Consider the following 20,060-nt stretch of genomic DNA (forward strand, 5'->3'; position numbering starts at 1 on the left):
TAAAAGATTACTATATCTAGCCCGATGTCACGCAGGGGTTTCAGGGGTGGGTTAACCTTGGGGAAATATAGGAAAAGGTCCCTTGTGCCTCTTCATCAATCATGAAAGCATCCTCAAGGGCTTTCTGATTAACACACACGTACCCTGGTGTCCTAGTCACACATCTCTTGCATATGTTGAGTCCAGTTCTACTCAGTTATCTGTATAATAGCTGGATCATCATTGCTGGCAACAAATGGAATGTTCAGATAAATTGTTCAATTGACACATGGAAAATGTTCTGGCTAGTATTTAATTTTAGCTCCCAGTAGGCCCATATGAAAGTCTCCCTATCAATTATGTTGTTTTATTAACATTGTAAGCTGCCATAAGTTCTACAAGTTAGAAAGGTGGCTAATAAATGTTTTAAATAAATATAAATAAATACAAATCAAACTAGAGATCAAATTGCCAACATTCGCTGGATTATGGAGAAAGCATGGGAATATCAGAAAAATGTTTATTTCTGCTTCATTGACTATGCTAAAGCCTTTGATTGTGTGGATCACAACAACCCGTGGCAAGTCCTTAAAGAGATGGGAGTACCAGATCACCTCACATGTCTCCTGAGAAACCTATATAGGGGTCAAGAAGCAACTGTCAGAACAGGATATGGAACAACGGATTGGTTTAGAATAGGAAAGGGGGTTCGACAGGGATGTATATTGTCACCCTGCTTATTTAATTTATATGCAGAGTACATCACGTAGAATGCTGGCCTGGATGAAGCACAAACCGGAATTAAGATTGCCGGAAAAAACATCAACAACCTCAGATATGCAGATGATACCACTCTAATGGCAGAAAGTGAGGAGGACCTAAAGAACCTCTTATTGAAGGTGAAAGAGGAGAGCACAAAAGTAGGCTTGAAACTCAACATCAAAAAACCTAAGATCATGGCATCCGGCCCCATCACATCTTGGTAAATAGAAGGGGAAGACATGGAAGCAGTGACAGACTTCACATTTCTGGGATCCAAGATCACTGCAGATGGTGACTGCAGCCATGAAATTAAAAGACGTTTGCTCCTTGGGAGGACAGCTATGGCAAACCTAGGCAGTATAATAAAAAGTAGAGACATCACCCTGCCAACAAAAGTCTGTATAATCAAAGCGATGGTTTTCCCAATAGTAATGTATGGCTGTGAAAGTTGGACCATAAGGAAGGCCGAGCGCAGAAGAATAGATGCTTTTGAGCTGTGGTGTTGGATAAGATTCTTGAGAGTCCCTTGGACTGCAAGAAGATCAAATCAGTCAGTCCTAAGGGAAATCAATCCTGACTGTTCCCTGGAAGGTCAGATGCTGAAGCTCAAATACTTTGGCCACCAAATGAGAAGGGAGCACTCACTGGAGAAGACCTTGATGCTGGGAAAGACAGAAGGCAAAAGAAGAAGGGGCAGCAAAAGATGAGATGGCTGGACAGTATTACTGATGTAACGAACATGAATTTGAGCAGACTTCAGAGGATGGTAGAAGACAGGAGGGCCTGGCCATGGGGTCGCTAAGAGTCGGACTTGACTGTGCTCTTGTACAACAACAAAAATAAATACAAGACCCACAAGGGAACTTTTTTAAAAAAATCTGGGGCTTGGAAGTCGATGTCTTCTCTAGCTGTAAAACAAAATTCCATGTCATCTGTTTTCTGGAGGATTTTACAGATTTTTTTCCCTAAAAGATTGCAGCTTCCTGATAAACATCTGGTTATTGTGTAGATTTCTGATGGCATGGTTTTTTTTCCCCCCCATTTCCATAACATGCTTTGTTGTGTCAGCATCATTCCTGGGAATCACTTCCATGGCATTTTATGAAACTGTAGATTCCTAGAGCCACTACGTAGCTATGCTAATGTTGTGGAAGTAGAACTATACATTGAGGGTATTTCCTTCTTATATGTCATTTGTTGCCTGTGACATTTTTTTTCAGAGTGTACTGTTTGTGCATGTGTGTAAATGTCCCCCAAGTATAAAAACAAAATGAATCCAAGATATAAGTAGTCAATTTCTGATAGTGTACTATCTGGGAATGTAGATCAGTGTTCTAGGACCTTGTAAGAAATTACCTGGTGTGAATGTTCAAAAAATAACCTAGCCTTTGTACGCATACACTCTCTAGATAGTGTCTCAAATTCTGCTTTCGGGGACCAGGCCCTAGAAGGAGAGAGATGTTTTATTCTTCTGTTTGTTTTTGAGCTCCTTTTGTACAATTAGGCACTTACTTGGCTGCTAGTGTTGTGAGCCTACCCAAGCCATTAATTTTCTTTTTACAAGCTGCCCCAAGTGTAAACTGCATGAGTAAGGAAACTAGTGGTGGCCTTCTTCCATCATGCACCTGGTGCAGCCCAGATCTGGAATTTGGTAGTGTCAGTTGGCTGCCTGGCTGGCTGCTCTGGATTAAATTTCTAATCAGACTGAAGAAGAAAGATGATTTGCCATGTCCAAGCACTGCTGTTACTACCTCTGCTTGGATAAGTTTACGGAATCAAAATTAAACTTCATGCTATCATTTCTGCTTTCATGATGTCTCTGCAAATTGATGATTATGTTCTTCATGCTTATAAACTCTTGGCCTCTAATGACTTGGATCATTTACATCATGCGCTGATCTAAAACAAAATACAGTTTAGTGTCATTTCAGAGTAGATTATTTAAAAAAACAACAACTCTGCAGTGCCCTCTGCTGCTAATTCTAGAACAATGCAGACCACATAGTATTTCGGATTCTGAAAGATGGAGTGTAGTTGAATTTATAATATTAAATTCTGAATAGATTCTGAAAGATCAGGGGTAGTTGAATTTATAATATTTTAAAAAATCAAAAATAATTATCCTGTTTTTCAGACTGTGTTTACATGTTCAAATAGTTCAAAACTTTGTAGTTTTTTGTTACTGTAGTTTGGGTAATAGAATAATTGATATTGCTTTGAATTTGAATTTTCTCCATTGGTCTCAAAGGGACTTTAAAAAAAAACACCCTTGAGGTATTGTCAGTAAACACAATAACTCATCATTATTTTGCAGGAATTTGGTAAAGTAAGATTGAAGCAAGTTTGTTTAAGCTGTATTTTTCTCAGCTTGGCTATAAATTCTTGCTGCTGTGTATAATTTCATTACAAACTAGCATAAAAACATGACAAGACATAATCCTACAGCATCCTGGTGCTTTGCTTAAATACATGGGAGGGGGAGGTAGCTTTTATGGCTTCTGTCTAATTGACACATAAAGCCCCATGGTGCAGAGTGTTAAAGCTGCAGTACTGCAGTCCTAATCTTCTCACAACCTGAGTTCGATCCCCAATGGATGCTGGGTTTTCAGGTACCCGGCTCGAGGTTGATTCAGCCTTCCATCCTTCCGAGGCTGACAAAATGAGTACCCAGCTTGCTGGGGGAGGGGAGTGTAGATGACTGGGGAAGGCAATGGCAAACCACCCCGTAAAAAGTCTGCCGTGAAAACGTTGTGAAAACAATGTCACCCCAGAGTCGAAAACGACTGGTGCTTTCACAGGGGACTTTTCCTTTCCTAACTGACACATTGTTTGCCCTTTACTCTGCCTTTTGTCAGAACATCTCTGTTTTCAAGGGAACAATTCCTAATGCCTTTTTAAAGTATAAACTGAGTATAGGAGAGAGGGAAATAGGAATGGAAGTCCCTAACAGGACAAAGCCAAAACATCCAAAGCAGTCCTGCATGATATAACTGGCATTGGAATGTGTTATTTCCTGCTGCAGTTGTGCATCCAGCTTCTGGATATTGCTTATGTTTCGTGCTGTGTAACTCTAAATGCGTGAGTGGGGTTGTCTGGGCACAAATGGAAGAGTCTGCAAGGCATGCAGTAGTAGTGATTTTTTAAAAGGCAGGCCAGCTGGCTTCAAGCCCTTTTCTCTTTCATGGGAAGGAAATGTCTGGACAATCTGCCATTATGGGGTGAAGGAGAAAAATGACAGTATGAGGAAAGAAGCCAAGAGTACCTGTTTCATGAGCCTGGATGCTTCAGTCATAATACTTCCTATATAACTTGCCTGGGATGGGGAAGAAGAGGCAGGCTGAATGGACCCTGTTCTCCAAGAAAATAGTAGAATGGCAATTATTTGTTTATTGTATTAAGCTAACAATTTATAATAATCAATATATTGGTAATCAACCTTTGCTGTATCCTCTTACATAATTTCAGTATTCTGCATCTGATTTTAAAGTCCAAGTAATAAATAGATAATTTCTAACGAAAAATATTGTGGCTCTTGCAGGAGAAAAAAAGGGTTACAGACATAGGAGTCAAATGCAGAGTTAAATGTGTAGCATAATACCACAGCCTGGTAGTTCTGCTAATTTTCTGTGAGACTAACCAAGAGGGGAGGGGAGAGTGAAGGACATTCTTCCACCCATTCACCTTTGACCCTGTAACTTTAACTCTTTTGTCCTCCATACATATTTTTCTGCATCAGTCACAAGAAGCTTGTTTCAGAGCTTTCAGCTTGGAGCTGAGCTAATGCCTTTGTAGAAGTATGGTTGGAGCTCAGAGACTGTTGTTGACTGTAGTGTGCATTCATAAGAAAAGGAGAGGGAGGTACTCTTGCTCCAAATCCTGGTTTACTGTAACTAGACAACTCCCATGGGACATGTGAAGTTTCCTGCAATTATTCCGTTTCTCTTTGTATTTTAGGCTCTCCCTCCATAAATCAAGTTCTGAAGAAAACTCTGTAGGTCAGTATACATCTGATTTAGTACTTTTTGCTCTTCTGAAGACTATTGTGAGTGGTGACCTATCTCATTGTTTTCAGTCCCTTTGAAATAGTTTAATTTATCTTTCTACTCCTGGAATATTTTTTCCTCACAAAAGGTGTTCTTTTTATCTGTAAGGATTATTGTACTAGTATATCCCTTTTAAATAGCATTTCCTTGGACATTGTATCTCTTGTTAGCTGGACAGATGAAGTTGGGAGGAAGAAGGATTTAAAATCTGATGTTCTACTGTCCCTGTAAATGTGAGGGGCAAACAACCTTGTTCTTCTACCTCCACCTTTTAAAAAATTATCTCATTGACAGAACCAGATCCTCTGAGCCCTTCTTATCCTGTTGCTTTATTTTATCTTCTTCTTCCACCTTTACTTTAAATATGGGTAACTAGAAAATGCAAAAAAATAATTTGAATCTCAGTAGGTAATAGTCTGGCAACACCCCTTAGCTTCCTCTCATGGAAAAAATAAACCTGCAGGAAATGGAATTATATTGTATGTTTTGACTTTGTCTTTAACGATTACATTAGCAATGACATTCTTTGCAAGCTGAATTCTGGAAAAGGAATAACTAAAAAAAAAGGAAAGTTAAGATAAAAAAATTAATTGATTGTCCATCTTCAAACAAGTAAAAAATGCTTATGTTACTTGTTTTGTTTCTCTATAGGTAAAGCAGATTGGAAAAAGAAGAATAAGTATTTCTGGCAAAATTTCCGAAAAAATCAAAAGGGACTAATGAGGCAGTCTTCAAAAGGTACACCTTTTAAAATGTTGCTCTGCTATAGATACATGCTTTAATTCTGCAGGGCTTTTTCTGTAGCAGTTTTGCTGGTTTGGTTACCAAGAATAAAATTTGGATTAATGCTTTATTGTATTGACTTGGAAGTTAGCAAGATAACTGGTTTATTATAAACACTGTATTTTGCAATTGAGATAGAGTTTGTACTGAATATATATTTAATACTTTACTCCCAGATTAATTTTGAAACTTTTACATTTTAATTTAATTTAATTTAATTTATTTAATTTTATTTTTATCTGTTATTTAGTATTTATTTATTGATATATATTCATTTTTATATAGGGCTGCCAACCTCCTATTCCGGGCGGGGGTTTCCCCAGTTTGGAGGGCTTCTTCCCACCCCAAGCCAGCTGCCCGGCAGAGGAAGCCACACCCCCAGTGGCCCCATGGCCACAGACTGCACCTACCCCCAGCCGCAAATTTGCAGCTTGAGAAGCAAGTGTACTCAGTGTGGGCTCTCTGGGAGAGTGTGGGAGCCACTTGCTCCTGCCTTTCCAAGCCTCGATTGGGGCTTGGAAGGCCAGCCAAGCCCGGTGCCCACCCTCTCAGGGAGAGCCGGGGCTGCTACCTTCTGCCTTTCCACGCCTCAATGGGGGCTTGGAAGGGCAGCAGCGCCAGGCACCCACTCTCTCAGAAGGAGCCGAGGCTGCTACCTTCTGCCTTTTCACGCCTCGATGGGGGCTTGGAAGGGCAGCAGCGCCAGGCATCCGCTCTCTCAGAACGAGGGAGCAGAGCCACTTGCTCCTGTCTTTCCAAGCCTCGATCGGGGCTTGGAAGGGCAGCTGAGCCCAGCGCCCGCTCTCTGAGAGACAATGGGAGCCGCTATCTTCTGCCTTTCCAAGCCTCAATCAGGGTTTGGAAGGGTAGCTGAGCCTGGCGCTCGTTCTCTCAGAGAGGCAGGAACTGCTTGCTTCTGCCTTTCCAAGCCAAGATCGGGGCTTGGAAGGTCTGCAGCACCAACGCTTGTTTCCCCCCCAACCATTTAAAGGGAAGGTTCCTTTAAATGTTTGGGGAAACAGTGTGAGTGTGCAGCGCTGCGTTCTCAGCGTGATGACATCATTCTACATGACATCATTGTGTTGAGGGTAGCCCCGCCCCTTCCCGGAATGCCCCCCAAATTCACCCACTGGGGAATAGTTGAGACTTGACAACCCTATTTTTATATGGGGGAAAAGGAGAAGAATTAAAATGACAAAATGACGGGGGGGCATGTAATGTTCCTCCTTATTGTGTCTTTAAAATGTCAATAAAAATGTTTTGGTTTAAAAAATTAATAGGTTTTGATGGATGCACACTTATTTAATGTACTACTTATGCTCACTGTTCAACACAAGTGTGGAGAAACACCATTTTGACTGGTTTTTTACTGGGAGTTGGCTGGAGGAGTCTATTAAATTCTAGAAAGGCTTTGGGCCTAGTCTCTTCCTCCCCCCTCTTCTGTCTGGAAACACCAATTCTGAGGAGGCCTCCTAGAGAGTAGGGGTCCCAATCCTCCCGCCCTAGCAGGGGACCCCAGGTTTTCCAGCCTCTTCCCCCGCTCTCCAAAGAAACGGAAGCGGGGGAAGAAACGGCGCAAAGGAGCGCGGCGAGCTGTTCCTCCGAGATGGGCTCAGGCTGGGTCCATCTCGGAGGAGCAGCTGGGATGGGGCGGGGAGGGGGCGGCGGCGGCGCAGCGGCATCACCCGCTCCGCCTCTGAAGTGGAATGGGCGGGCCGCATGCGCAGTGGCTCCGTTCGAGAGCGCGTGCCGTGCAGTTGAGGAGCAGGCTGAGGGAAGGCGGGCCGGCCGGCTCGCGGCTGTCTGGCCTCGGTCTGTGGCGGCGGCGCCCGCAGGACGTTCCGAAGCCCCCGGGGCTATGACCTGCCTCCCTGGCTTCCTCAGCGGCGGCTCTGCCTGCACCGCCCTCCGCTCCCTGTTCAAATCCTCGGGGCGGCGCCAGCAGCATCATCACCATCAACTGCGCTTCACCGCTCGGCGGAGGCGGGGAGGATAAGCTTGGACGTTAAGGTGAAGCGCCGTTGATGGTGATGATGCTGCTGGCGCCGCCCCGAGGATTTGAACAGGGAGTGGAGGGCGGCACAGGGAAAGCCGCCGCTGAGGAAGCCACGGCACCTCAGCGCGGATGCTTCCTCCGAGCTCCCCTCGAAGGCCGCCGGCGGGGGGTTCCGCCCCTCTCGGGTGGTGGTGGTGGCCAAGACCACCCGCTATGAGTTCGAGCAGCAGCCGGCCGGCCCGCCTTCAGGAGGACCTTAAGCAGCTGGTGAGTGGCCTTCCTTGGGTTGACCGAGTGCAGGGGTGGCCAAACTGTGTCACATATTGTGTGACTCTCGAAGCCCCCACAGCCTCATTAAAACTAAAGTTACTTTCTTTCCACCTCCCTCCCCCTCCATCTATTTGTATCCCTTCCTTGTCTTGCAGCTCTCAGACATCTGCCGTTCATGGCTTGCAGCTTCCAAACATCTGATGTTTATTCTATGTGGCTCTTGCATTAAACAAGTTTGGCCACCCCTGACCCAGTGCGTGGGGGTGGTGGTAGAGTCCTCAGGTGCTTTGTGGGGAGGGCTGTACCACCTCAGAGAACAAGTGCATGATAGCAGTTGGGGGATGATAGCCTAGACAAAAAGTGGAGGGGGTTATTTACACACAAAAAAAATCTGGACTGGAGGGTTTCAGTCTCTTCTCCCTGGGCTGCTGGTATTGTGTTTGCAGAAAGTCCCTTTTTCTGTGCAAGGAGGAGCATTCAGAAACAATACCATCTCATTGGACTACTGTGTGGTCCCTTTAATTGTGATGGACAGAACTCCCTTTGGAGTTCAATTGTGCTTGTCACACCCTTGCTCCTAGCTCCACCCTAATGTCTCCTGGCTCCACCCCCAAAGTCTCCTGGCTCCACCCCCAAAGTCTCCTGGCTCCACCCCCAAAGTCCCCAGATATTTCTGGAATTGGACTTGGCAACACTACTAGAGAGACAGGAATTCTTTCAGGCTGGTCTCCCAGAAGGCTGCAGGAGGGAAAACCAGTTCCTGAGTGGGAACTGCAATTTATATTGGCGATTTTGGGCGGGAAAACCTCAGTTAGTAGTGGACAGTTCAGTCTCAGAGTTGGCAGTCAGGCAGTTAATATGGAAACAGTCTGAAGAAGGTATGGTTAGGCTTGCAACAGTCCAAGTAAGGTACCTGCCCTGCATGCCATCCAGTTAGGGCAAGTATTAGAAAAGGGAGAGAAGGAGTGTTTTTTCCTTACTATGATTTGCTTCTTCTGTTCACTCTTAAAACATTCCTGTAAATAGTTGTATACTTTAAATAAATGTTGTATTTTAAGTGGAGTCCCTCTGTACCACATAGTTCCCCCAACCGCTTGGAACGCTAGAAGTGGGTTGGGGAATCCCTAGGGTGGAGAGAAGTGGCACAGCAGCTGGTTGCCAACTCTCCAGGGGAGCCCCAAAGTTCTCTAGGAAGCCCTAAAAAGGGTTCTTAGCGAGTCCAGAAGGAGGTTAGGAGTCTGTACCACCTAACCAGAGCCCAGAGAGGGACAGTGGTGACAGCGAATACCCTGAGGCAGCAAAGTGGAACTGCCCTTTCAGGTCAGCATACTGGGAAGGGCTGGGCAAGATCGGGGCCAGCTAGCAGATGCTGGACTGATCTGCCACAACAAGTAACAATCGTAGAAGCAAATTATATGTGTTTTCTTATGTAAATAATATGGTGATAATTTGGATGAAGTTTACTAATTAATTTGGAAGAAAATTTATGGACTGAATAATATGGAAGAAAAATTCCGCATTTCTAATATTGGTCAAGCTGTGTACTCCCATTCCCAGTAATTATCAATGTGCATTATCACTGGCATGCAGAACTTTTCCTGATAAATTAAAAGGTATCCATGTTATACATGTAAAAATATAGTACTTGATGTATGCATATATGCTGAGATTTAATTTAAATCTATTAAAAAGGAGCCATTATCAAGCCTATACTAACAGCTTGCTGTTTTTCTTTGGGTGCAAGCTGAGCAACAATTTACATGTATTAAAATGCAGCAATTTCTTTATCCTAAGCTCAAGGTTTGGATAAAGTGCCATTATATGTCATCACTATTTGCTATATTATCCTGTCAAAGATACTTCCTAAGACATGAGACTCTAAATACAGCACATTTGTACATGAATGATGTAAACAGATTTACAATGGGGAAAAATTCTTTTACAGATACCAGCACACAGGGTTTAAATAAGCATTTCTTTTGATGTTCTGCCATTTTTGTAATGATTTTGAGGCATAATAAATATATTCTAGGCCATGCCTTATTTCTAAGCTGTATTGATTTGAGAAAGCAAAACAGTTCACTGGAGACAAATGTGTTTATTATTGCTCCTGTCTTAAAATAACAATATTGGCATGTCCCTCAAAATATAGATCAATGTTAACCTGGATAACTTCACTAACTTTGAAACCAAGATCAGAGCACATGGGAAATCATGATTCAATAGTACACTTATCTTGCTTTTGCTTTGTGAAATATCTATTCTTCCATTTTTCCTCCACCTGTCTTCAGGAGAAGATGTTGGTTATGTGGCCAGTGAGATCACAATGAGTGATGAGGAGCGGATCCAGCTGATGATGATGGTCAAAGAAAAGATGATCACTATTGAGGAAGCACTTGCAAGGGTATGTGTTGGAAATATTTGTTTTTACCTTTATGTGGGTGAATTGCCATATTTACTAGGAACTGAAAAAACATGGGGAATTCTGGTTGGTGATTTCATGCATTTAGGGTCTAAGAAGAAATAAGGTCTGAAAAGATACAATGTTTTAAACTTGTGAGAGGGAGACTAGAGCATGCTCCCTCTCTGCCCTTTCTGACCAAGCACATAGCTCTGAAGTAAGGCAGGTTTGTGATTAGTCACTAACCATATCTCTTTTTTGGAGAAAGTTACTACCTTACTAGGAGCCCCATGGTGCAGAATGATAAGTTGTAGTACTGCAGTCCAAGCTCTGCTCACGACCTGAGTTTGATCCCAGCGGAAACTGGGTTCAGGTAGCTGGTTCAAGGTTGACGTGGCCTTCCATCCTTCCAAGGTTGGTAAAATGAGTACCCAGCTGCTGGGGGTAAAGTGTAGATGGCTGGGGAAGGCAATGGCAAGCCACCCCATAAAAAGTCTGCCATAAAAATGTTGTGAAAGTTACATCACCCTAGAGTCTGAAATAACTGGTGCTTGCACAGGGGATTGCCTTCACCTTTTTTACTGCCTTACTGGATCAGGGGAATGCTGTGGACATAGTTTATCTTGATTTCATTAAGGCTTTTGATAAGGTTCCACAAAATATTCTTATTGACAAATTGGTAAAAATGTGGTTTGGATCCTATTACTGTTAAGTGGATCTGTAACTGGTTGACAGATCGCACCCAAAGAGTGCTTGTGAATGGTTCCTCATCCTCTTGGAAAGGAGTGACAAGTGAAGTTCCTGAAGGATCTGTCCTGGGACCTGTTTTTGTTCACTATCTTTATAAATGATCTGAATTAAGGAATAGAAAGAATACTTACTAAATTTGCAGATGATACTAAATTGGGAGGGGTCACAAATACAGTGGAAGTCTGAGTCAGGATACAGGATAATCTTGACAGACTGGAAAGCTGGGCTAAAAGAAATAGAATAAATTCTAACTGGGATAAGTGTAGAATTCTACATTTAGATAGGAAAAATCAAATGTTTCATTATAGAATGGGGGAGACTCGTCTTAGCAATAGTATGTGCAAAAAAACTCTAGTGGTCTTAGTGGACCATACACTGAATATAAGTCAGCAGAGTGATGCAGCAGCTAAAAAAAGCAAATTCAGTTTTGGGCTGCATCAACAGAAGTATAGTATCCAGGTCACTTGAAGGAATGGTATTGCTTTACTCTGCTCAGTATTCAGTTTTGGGCACTCAAATTAAGAAGGATATAGACAAGCTGGGACGTGTCCAGAGGAGGGCAACACAAAGATGGTGAGGGGTCTGGAGACCAAGTCCTGTGAAGAAAGGCTGAAGGAGCTTGTTTAGCCTGGAGAGGAGATGACTGAGAGGTGATATGATCGCCATCTTCAATTACTTGAAGGGCTGTCATATAGAGGATGGTGCAGAGTTGTTTTCTGTTGTCCCAGATGGTCAGACCAAAACAAACAGGTTGAAATTGAATCAAAAGAGTTTTTGACTAAACATGAGGCAGAACTTCCTGACAGTGGTTCGTGGAACAGGCTTCCTTGGGAGGCGGTGGGTTTGCCTTCCTTGGAGTTTTTTAAACAGAGGCTAGTCAGCCATCTGATAGCAATGCTGATCTGTGAACTTAGGGGGAGGTATTTGTGAATTTCCTGTATTGTGCAGGGGGTTGGACTAAATAACCCTGGAGATCCCTTCCAACTCCATGATTCTAAGTTACACTGTTCCAATGTGCTTTTACTGGTCAACTGAATAGTACACGTATACATACATACACATATGTATATCAGTGTCTGTCTGTCTATCTATCATCTAATCATAGCATAAATAAACATAAGCACTCAGCAACCCTGCTGATAATTGTTGTCAACTCTGCAGTAATGCTTAGCCTGGAGAGGAAACAGTTCACACTTAGCTTTCTCTCCATCAATTTCAAGAGGGCTGATTTCTTTCCTTGGTTTGCATATTAACACTCCTACTCTGGAAAATGCACACATTTCTAGATGTAGGAGACTGTGAGGCTACAGTCCTACAGACATAGTCTTGGGAGTAAGATCCATTGAATAATATGGGACTTATTTCTGAACAGACCCTCTTGGGATTGTTCCCTGAGGCTCTTCCCCCCATATCTATATCTATGTCCCTGTTGAACTTTCTGAAAAGTGGAAAGCAGGTCCTGTTGCAATAACAGTGCATAATATAAACAGACTAAAATGTATAGTTTGGGTAGATCACATAATTTTTATAGCAATTTTCTGCTATAAAAGATGCACTAAAACAAAATTAGAATGAGAAAAATGTATTGGTTAATATATGTGGTTTTAATTTCAGCTTAAGGAATATGAAGCACAACATCGGCAGTCAGGCAGCACGGACTCTTCTGACTGGCCTGATGACCCTTATCCAACTCTTGATGGTTCTTCTAATTGTAATGTAAGTAATCTGCTCTGTAATGCTCCCAGATAATGATAGTGGCATGCAAAGGCACATGCATGTGGCTTTCGAAAGCTAACCAGTTGAATTTAAAGTAGTGAACAGGGTAATTTTTTTAAAAAAGGAAGGTGCATTCAACACAAATGTGGTTATAATGTTTATTTCATGAAAGTTTGAACCCTCCTCATCTGGTCATCAGTGGCTGTCAAATAAAGTATTAGTATTCTTTTTGGCCATAACTCAGTACACCCTGCTTTCTTAAACCCCTCTCTTCCTAACAAAACAGCTGCTTGTAACCCAGAAGGAATTAGTGATGCTTCTGTTGCTGTTTTTCATAAATTACTGGTAGATACATTATAAAGTGACCCATTTTTTTTTTTACCATAATCAGACCTAGAGTGTGATTGCCGTGACTGCAAACAATTAGTGCGCATTGACTTCCAATCTACTGTAAATTCACTGTGCATAATTGCTCTCATGCACAGAGTTTGATATTGTGGACATCACCACAGAAGTCAACTTTTCAGCATTTGCAAGGTGAAACTGGAATTCGGAATATGTTCCCAATGAAAACTAAATTCACGGGGAGATTGTGTTTAGATCTATCAGCAGTTGTTAGCCATGATGGCTAAATGAAGTAGCTAGGTTTAATGGAAGTATGTCACTAAATATTGGTGGCAAAGTGTGGGGCTGGAGGAGGGGGAACCAAGCCAAGCCCTCTTGGCTTGCTTCCTGGAAACAAGATACAGAATAAAGTGTATAACTGGTCCATTTCAGTAGGGCACTTCTGGGTCTGCTGTGTAGCATATGACTCAGGCTTCCTGGCTCCCCCCAAAAAATCTAAGCTTGGGCTAACTCTGCTGATAGTAGCTTTCTTTAGTGTTCATTACCAATATTTACCTCTTCAGATCACAACAATAGTTTGATGATTTGAATATTTTGATTGCTATCCTCTCTCTGATGAGGTGCCATTTTCACTTATGAGTCTCATTAGCATACTGTGTCTTCAGGTCTTGGGACAGGTTGACTGTGCACTTATTTTTATATCTTATGTAGCTTCCTATCCCGGGCTTCCAAAGCCAGGATGAATTTTTTAAAAGCTTTTCTTTACTTTGGAAAGGTTTGCAACATTGTGTAAGTTTCTTGAAGAAGAGAATTCAGAAGTTGGTACAGCTGTTGAAAACAACAAACCAGGTTTTAGAGGTAACAACAAACCATGCTTTAGTTTTCTGTGAACAAACTGTGTGGTCATATGCTTCCTCACATACCCATGCTTGGAGTCAATTACTAACTTAACTTTAATACAAACCACAGTTTGTCATTATAACTAAACTGGTAAACTGTTTGCAGTCACCTTATAAACCACGATTGACAACCAGAATCAAACCATAGTTTATAAATTTGGTTTAAACTGGGAGGCACTTTCTGGTTCCGCAAACTGTGTTCACCCTGTTGAGCACACACACACCAAGTACTAAATCATGGGTGGTCTGAGTTCTGTCTAAAGCTTGGGGGAGAAGAGGGACGGTGTGTGCACATATTACATTCTGTGACTGTCTAATTTTATACTATAAATTGATACAATTATCTCAAGTTATGTCATGCTTGATGTATATTTCTTATTTGAAACATCACAAATTACATTCATCCTATCTATTTTAAATAATGATTTTTAGGATATATTTAAAAGAAAGCTAGTAACATTTATCAGATAGATCTGAGAGACAATTAGATTCCCATGGCCCTCTACATTAATGACATGCAGATAAAGAGAAGAGTTACTACCCGCTGAGCAGAATTTGAAGTATACAATGAATATTGTGTGTGCACACAAATTCTTTTTTAAGTAAGAAAAAAAGATTTGCATACTTATAGCTGAGCACCCCATTTAAAAAAAAAAGACTGCTGCTAGTCAATGTGCCCTCTAAGCTGCAGAGTCTTGTGAGCAAAAATTCTTCTTTGTGAGCTACTGGTATTAAAGTTGTGAGCTACTGCATAAATTATTGTGCTCTAGGGTCATCCTTCCTGAGCTAAGACAAAAATGTGTGAGCTGGAGGCTAAAAATCTGTGAGCTAGCTCATGCTAACTCATTTTAGAGGAAACACTGCTGCTAGTTGACATGTGTCACACTGAAAGGATTTAATTTATATTGATCTTGCTCCTTCCCCTCAACCTTCTGTCATTTACACTTTTTTCTAATGGCAAATTGAGACGTTTGATCCCTTGCTGAGCTACAGTACAGAAACAATTAGCAAAGGACAAGGTGCGATGTCCTCTGTGTCTGTAGAAAGTCTGCCCTCTGTTGTCACTGTATTACTAATTCTAAGCTCAGTTTAGAGCCCCATTTATTCTTTTTTAGCTGTGTTGGGTTTATGCCAGATGTATGCACATTAACATTCCATGTTCTCATTGTTATGTGTTCATTTCCTACTTTAGTAAGTATGCATTATTATTAATGTCTTTACAATTACAGTCATGTCTTTCCCTTCTGAGATGAAGCTGATGTTCCTGTACAAGGCTTGGATGTTTGCTTCTCTTCCTCTGCCTGAAACACTTGCATGCTTATAGGACATCTGAGTTTGGTGGGGTAGTTAGAATGAGGAGCTGTTGTTGTTAGGCCTCTTCAGAAGATTTCTCTGCTGGAAGCAGTTGTCACTTCAAAAATGAAGTCCCTGTCCTGTATTTCTCAGTGCTTGCTTCCTTCTTTGTATATAATGTTTAGAATCCTTTAGTGCTACCATATATGGTTCTGACTTCTAGCAAACTTCATCAGTAATGTCTAGCCTTACTTTTTTTCAACAATATCTCAGTTGATCTGACCTCATCTATTTTCCCCTAAGAGTTCTCAGTGAAAAAAACAGATTCCCCCAGAGAAAAAGAGTTGTTTGGACTTCAATGAGCTGAAACATCAAGGGGGGAGGTTCATGTTTGATAGTATTTTCACTTCAGCAGTGCTCACTTACATTAAAGTATCTAACCTGTCCCCTCTGTAACGAGATAACAGAGGCTTGGAAATGGGATACTTCAGAAGGGACTTCTGAGCCTGCTTCGGCGGGAAGGGCGGGATACAAATTAAATATTATTATTATTAGATAAAATACGTACCACAAGTTAGGAAAGGCACAAACAGACATAAGAAAAGGCCTGCATGGTTAACAAACAAAGTAATGGAAGCTGTAAAAGGTAAGAAGGACTCCTTTAAGTGGTGGAAAACCGGTCCAAGTAAGATTAGTAAAAGGGAACACAGGCTATGGCAAATCAAATGCAAGACTGTGATCAGGCAGGCAAAAAGGGACTATGAGGAGCATATTGCAAAAAACATAAAGACCAACAATAAAAATTTCTTCAAATATATTAGAAGTAGGAAACCAGCCAGGGAGGCAGTGGGGCCCTTGGATGACCATGGCGTAAAAGGATTACTGAAGGAGGATAGGGAAATGGCTGAGAAGCTGAATGAATTTTTTGCCTCCGTCTTCACTGTGGAAGAGGAGAACTTTTTGCCTGCCCCAAAACCACTAATTTTGGAAGGGGTGTTGAAAGACCTGAGTCAGATTGAGGTGACAAAAGAGGAGGTCCTACAACTGATAGACAAATTAAAAACTAATAAGTCACCGGGTCCGGATGGCATACATCCGAGAGTTCTGAAAGAACTCAAAGTTGAACTTGTGGATCTTCTAACAAAAATCTGTAATCTTTCATTGAAATCTGCCTCCGTTCCTGAGGACTGGAAGGTAGCAAATGTCACCCCCATCTTTAAAAAGGGTTTCAGAGGAGATCCGGGAAATTACAGGCCAGTCAGTCTGACTTCAATACCGGGAAAGTTGTTAGAAAGCATTATCAAGGACAGAATGAGTAGGCACATTGATGAACACGGGTTATTGAGGAAGACTCAGCATGGGTTCTGTAAGGGAAGATCTTGCCTCACTAACCTGTTGCATTTCTTTGAGGGGGTGAACAAACATGTGGACAAAGGAGACCCGATAGATGTTGTTTACCTTAACTTCCAGAAAGCTTTTGATAAAGTTCCTCATCAAAGGCTCCTTAGAAAGCTTGAGAGTCATGGAGTAAAAGGACAGGTCCTCTTGTGGATCAAAAACTGGCTGAGTAATAGGAAGCAGAGAGTAAGTATAAATGGGCAGTCTTCGCAGTGGAGGACGGTAAGCAGTGGGGTGCCGCAGGGCTTGGTACTGGGTCTCATGCTCTTTAACTTGTTCATAAATGATTTAGAGTTGGGAGTGAACAGTGAAGTGGCCAAGTTTGCGGATGACACTAAATTGTTCAGGGTGGTGAGAACCAGAGAGGATTGTGAGGAACTCCAAAGGGATCTGTTGAGGCTGGGTGAGTGGGCGTCAACGTGGCAGATGCCTTTCAATGTGGCCAAGTGCAAAGTAATGCACATTGGGGCCAAGAATCCCAGCTACAAATACAAGTTGATGGGGTGTGAACTGGCAGAGACTGACCAAGAGAGAGATCTTGGGGTCATGGTAGATAACTCACTGAAAATGTCAAGACAGTATGCGTTTGCAATAAAAAAGGCCAACACCATGCTGGGAATTATTAGGAAGGGAATTGAAAACAAATCAGCCAGTATCATAATGCTCCTGTATAAATCGATGGTGAGGTCTCATTTGGAGTACTGTGTGCAGTTCTGGTCGCTGCACCTCAAAAAGGATATTATAGCTTTGGAAAAAGTCCAGAAAAGGGCAACTAGAATGATTAAAGGACTGGAACACTTTCCCTATGAAGAAAAGTTGAAACTCTTGGGACTCTTTAGCTTGGAGAAATGTCGACTGCGGGGTGACATGATAGAGGTTTACAAGATAATGCATGGGATGGAGAAAGTAGAGAAAGAAGTCCTTTTCTCCCTTTCTCACAATACTTGTGGGCATTCGATGAAATTGCTGAGCAGACAGGTTAAAACGGATAAAAGGAAGTACTTCTTCACCCAAAGGGTGATTAACATGTGGAATTCACTGCCACAGGAGGTGGTGGCGGCCACAAGCATAGCCACCTTCAAGAGCGTTTTAGATAAAAATATGGAGCAGAGGTCCATCAGTGGCTATTAGCCACAGTGTGTGTGTGTGTGTGTATATTTTTGCCACTGTGTGACACAGAGTGTTGGACTGGATGGGCCATTGGCCTGATCTAACATGGCTTCTCTTATGTTCTTATTATTATTAAAGTGCTTTCAGGATAATATGCATCAATAATTATTTGGTGGGATACTGGATTCCATGCCCCATTTTTAAAAACATCTTTGGACCCAGCCTACTAATTCAATTTCCTCTTAAGGTTTGTTTTATGGCCTAGGTCAGAGCTGCTTCATTTCAGTAGAGTTGTACAATAACATGTTGATGCTTCATTCCTTACCCTTACATTGTTCTGACTGTCATCCAGATATCATTACTGTGAACCATGCATTACAGATATAAATGTCCCCCACCAGAGTAAAAATAAAATCAACATTTATATACATTTTTGTTTTTTCCTGTGTGCAGAGGATTCTGCCTAAAGTTAGATCAGATGAACTGGTATGTAATTTTAAAGTACTTTACAAATACATGATTGTACTTTGGCTTTTCAGTTGCTCCTACATCACTAAAAGAAAGAAAGAAAAGAGTAATATAATCCATCCTTATCCCTCTTACCACCACCTTTTTTTATATAGTATTGATTCATCTTCCTCCTGCCTGAAATTCAAACCCAGGTGTGCTTGAATTGCTATCCACCAGAAATTGCACATACTTGTGCTAAGGTCATATTTGATGCTGAGACCAGTTTCACACTAGGCTTGTTCTAGGTGGAGAGCCCTTTTGCTCCCGGTGCTTCTCTTGGTTTTCGCACAAGCTGCCCTGGAGCTGCGAATTGGCACACTGCTTTTCTGCAGCAAGCAAGATCCTCTTACAAGTGGTTTCTGCTTGCTGTGGGAAAAGTGTGCGCTGACTCACAGCTCCAGGGCAGCTTGTGCAAAAACCAAGAGCAGAGCAAAAGGGCTCTCCACCCGGAACAAGCCCTAGTGCGAAATTGGTCTCCACCACCAGTCTGTCTGGTGATGATGAGAAAAGAGATTCTTTCCAACAGGACTTACAGAAATGGAACTGAGATCTACACCCTCTCATTACCTCCTGTTGTGATCTGAACGCTATCAAAACTTCCTTATCTGAGCACAGAAAACTGTATTTCAAGTGAAGGTCTCTAGTTTCATTTGGACACCAGAACATTTTTTTGTAATTAAACACCATTATATTTCAGTTGGCTTTTGTATTAAGTTGTTTCCAATATATCTAGCTGTAGATTTTTATCCTGACTTTTCTTCTAGGAGCACATAGCTCTCATTCACATTTTTTCCTAGCAGCAATCCTGTGAGGGAAGTTAAGCAAAAAGAAATTGAGTAACTGAAGGTCAGCTGATGAGGCACCATGTTGGGAACCCTGGGATAGACCATAGCCAACTGATAGGTTGAAGATGAAATAAGTGCACTAAGTTCTGGTCTAAGCATGGGATCATAAGGCCTTGTCTCCTGCTCCTTCCTCTTGCCTTGGTTTTGTTACATAGAGTTGACTGATTCCCAGGTGAAGCCATCACTCCATAAGAAAGCATATGTTTTGAATGCTAAGTTCCTGCGCACAGTGTTTGGAACTTAATTAAAGACTCACAAGTAGTAGGCGTTAGGAAAAATATCTCTTGATCTTGGAGAGCCTTTGCCAGGCTCAGTAAACTATACTATGTGGGCAAAGGTTCAGACTGTGCATAAGGCAGTTTCTTAAGTCCAAGGAGCAGGCTAACAGCAGGTAGATGGCATACAAGCCATGAGTCTATGGTAGGGTTTCTACCCCATCTCTCTAGGTTAGAAATCTCTCAGAATTACAACTGATCACTAGATTAGAGAGATCAGTACCCCTGGAGAAAGTAGCTGCTATGGAGGGTGAACTCTGTGGCATTGTGACTGAAGAGGTCTATTTCCTCTCCAAATCCCACCCTCCCCAGGCTGCACCCCACAAATCTAGAGTTGGCAATCCTAGTCTGTGCACAGCAACAGTATATGTGCATATACCAAGCTATGCTTGGTGAAGAAAGGTTACCTGATTGTGAATATTTTCCTGTCTGCTTTCATTGTCCCAACCTGGTAGAAGAAGAAGAACAGAGTAGATTTATATCCTACCCTTCACTTGGAGTCTCAGAGTGACATACAGTCTCCCTTCCTGTCCCCACATCAGATACCTAGTTAGGTAGGTAGAGCTGAGAGAGCTCTTTCAAAAAACTGCTCTTGAGAGAATAGCTCTGAAAGAACTTGTGACTGATTCAAGATCCCATCAGCAGGTGCATGTGGAGGAGTGGGGAATCAAACCCAGTTCTCCCA

At 42.1% G+C, this 20,060-nt stretch overlaps 1 protein-coding gene across 5 annotated transcripts in view; it reads left to right on the forward strand.

Moving 5' to 3' along the window:
• The window catches only part of SASH1 (SAM and SH3 domain containing 1), a 1,059,311-nt gene that overhangs the window by 985,558 nt on the left and 53,693 nt on the right, over positions 1-20,060 (forward strand). For all 5 annotated transcript variants that reach the window (XM_060240717.1, XM_060240744.1, XM_060240734.1 and 2 more), the window contains exons 5-8: positions 4,696-4,736; positions 5,436-5,522; positions 10,125-10,237; positions 12,599-12,700. In XM_060240717.1, coding sequence (XP_060096700.1) covers positions 4,696-4,736; positions 5,436-5,522; positions 10,125-10,237; positions 12,599-12,700 — 343 coding nt within the window. The remainder of the gene's footprint in view (positions 1-4,695; positions 4,737-5,435; positions 5,523-10,124; positions 10,238-12,598; positions 12,701-20,060) is intronic.

This window comes from Heteronotia binoei, chromosome 1 (assembly GCF_032191835.1).
Source record: "Heteronotia binoei isolate CCM8104 ecotype False Entrance Well chromosome 1, APGP_CSIRO_Hbin_v1, whole genome shotgun sequence".
In the NCBI taxonomy this organism is placed as follows: Eukaryota; Metazoa; Chordata; class Lepidosauria; order Squamata; family Gekkonidae; genus Heteronotia; species Heteronotia binoei.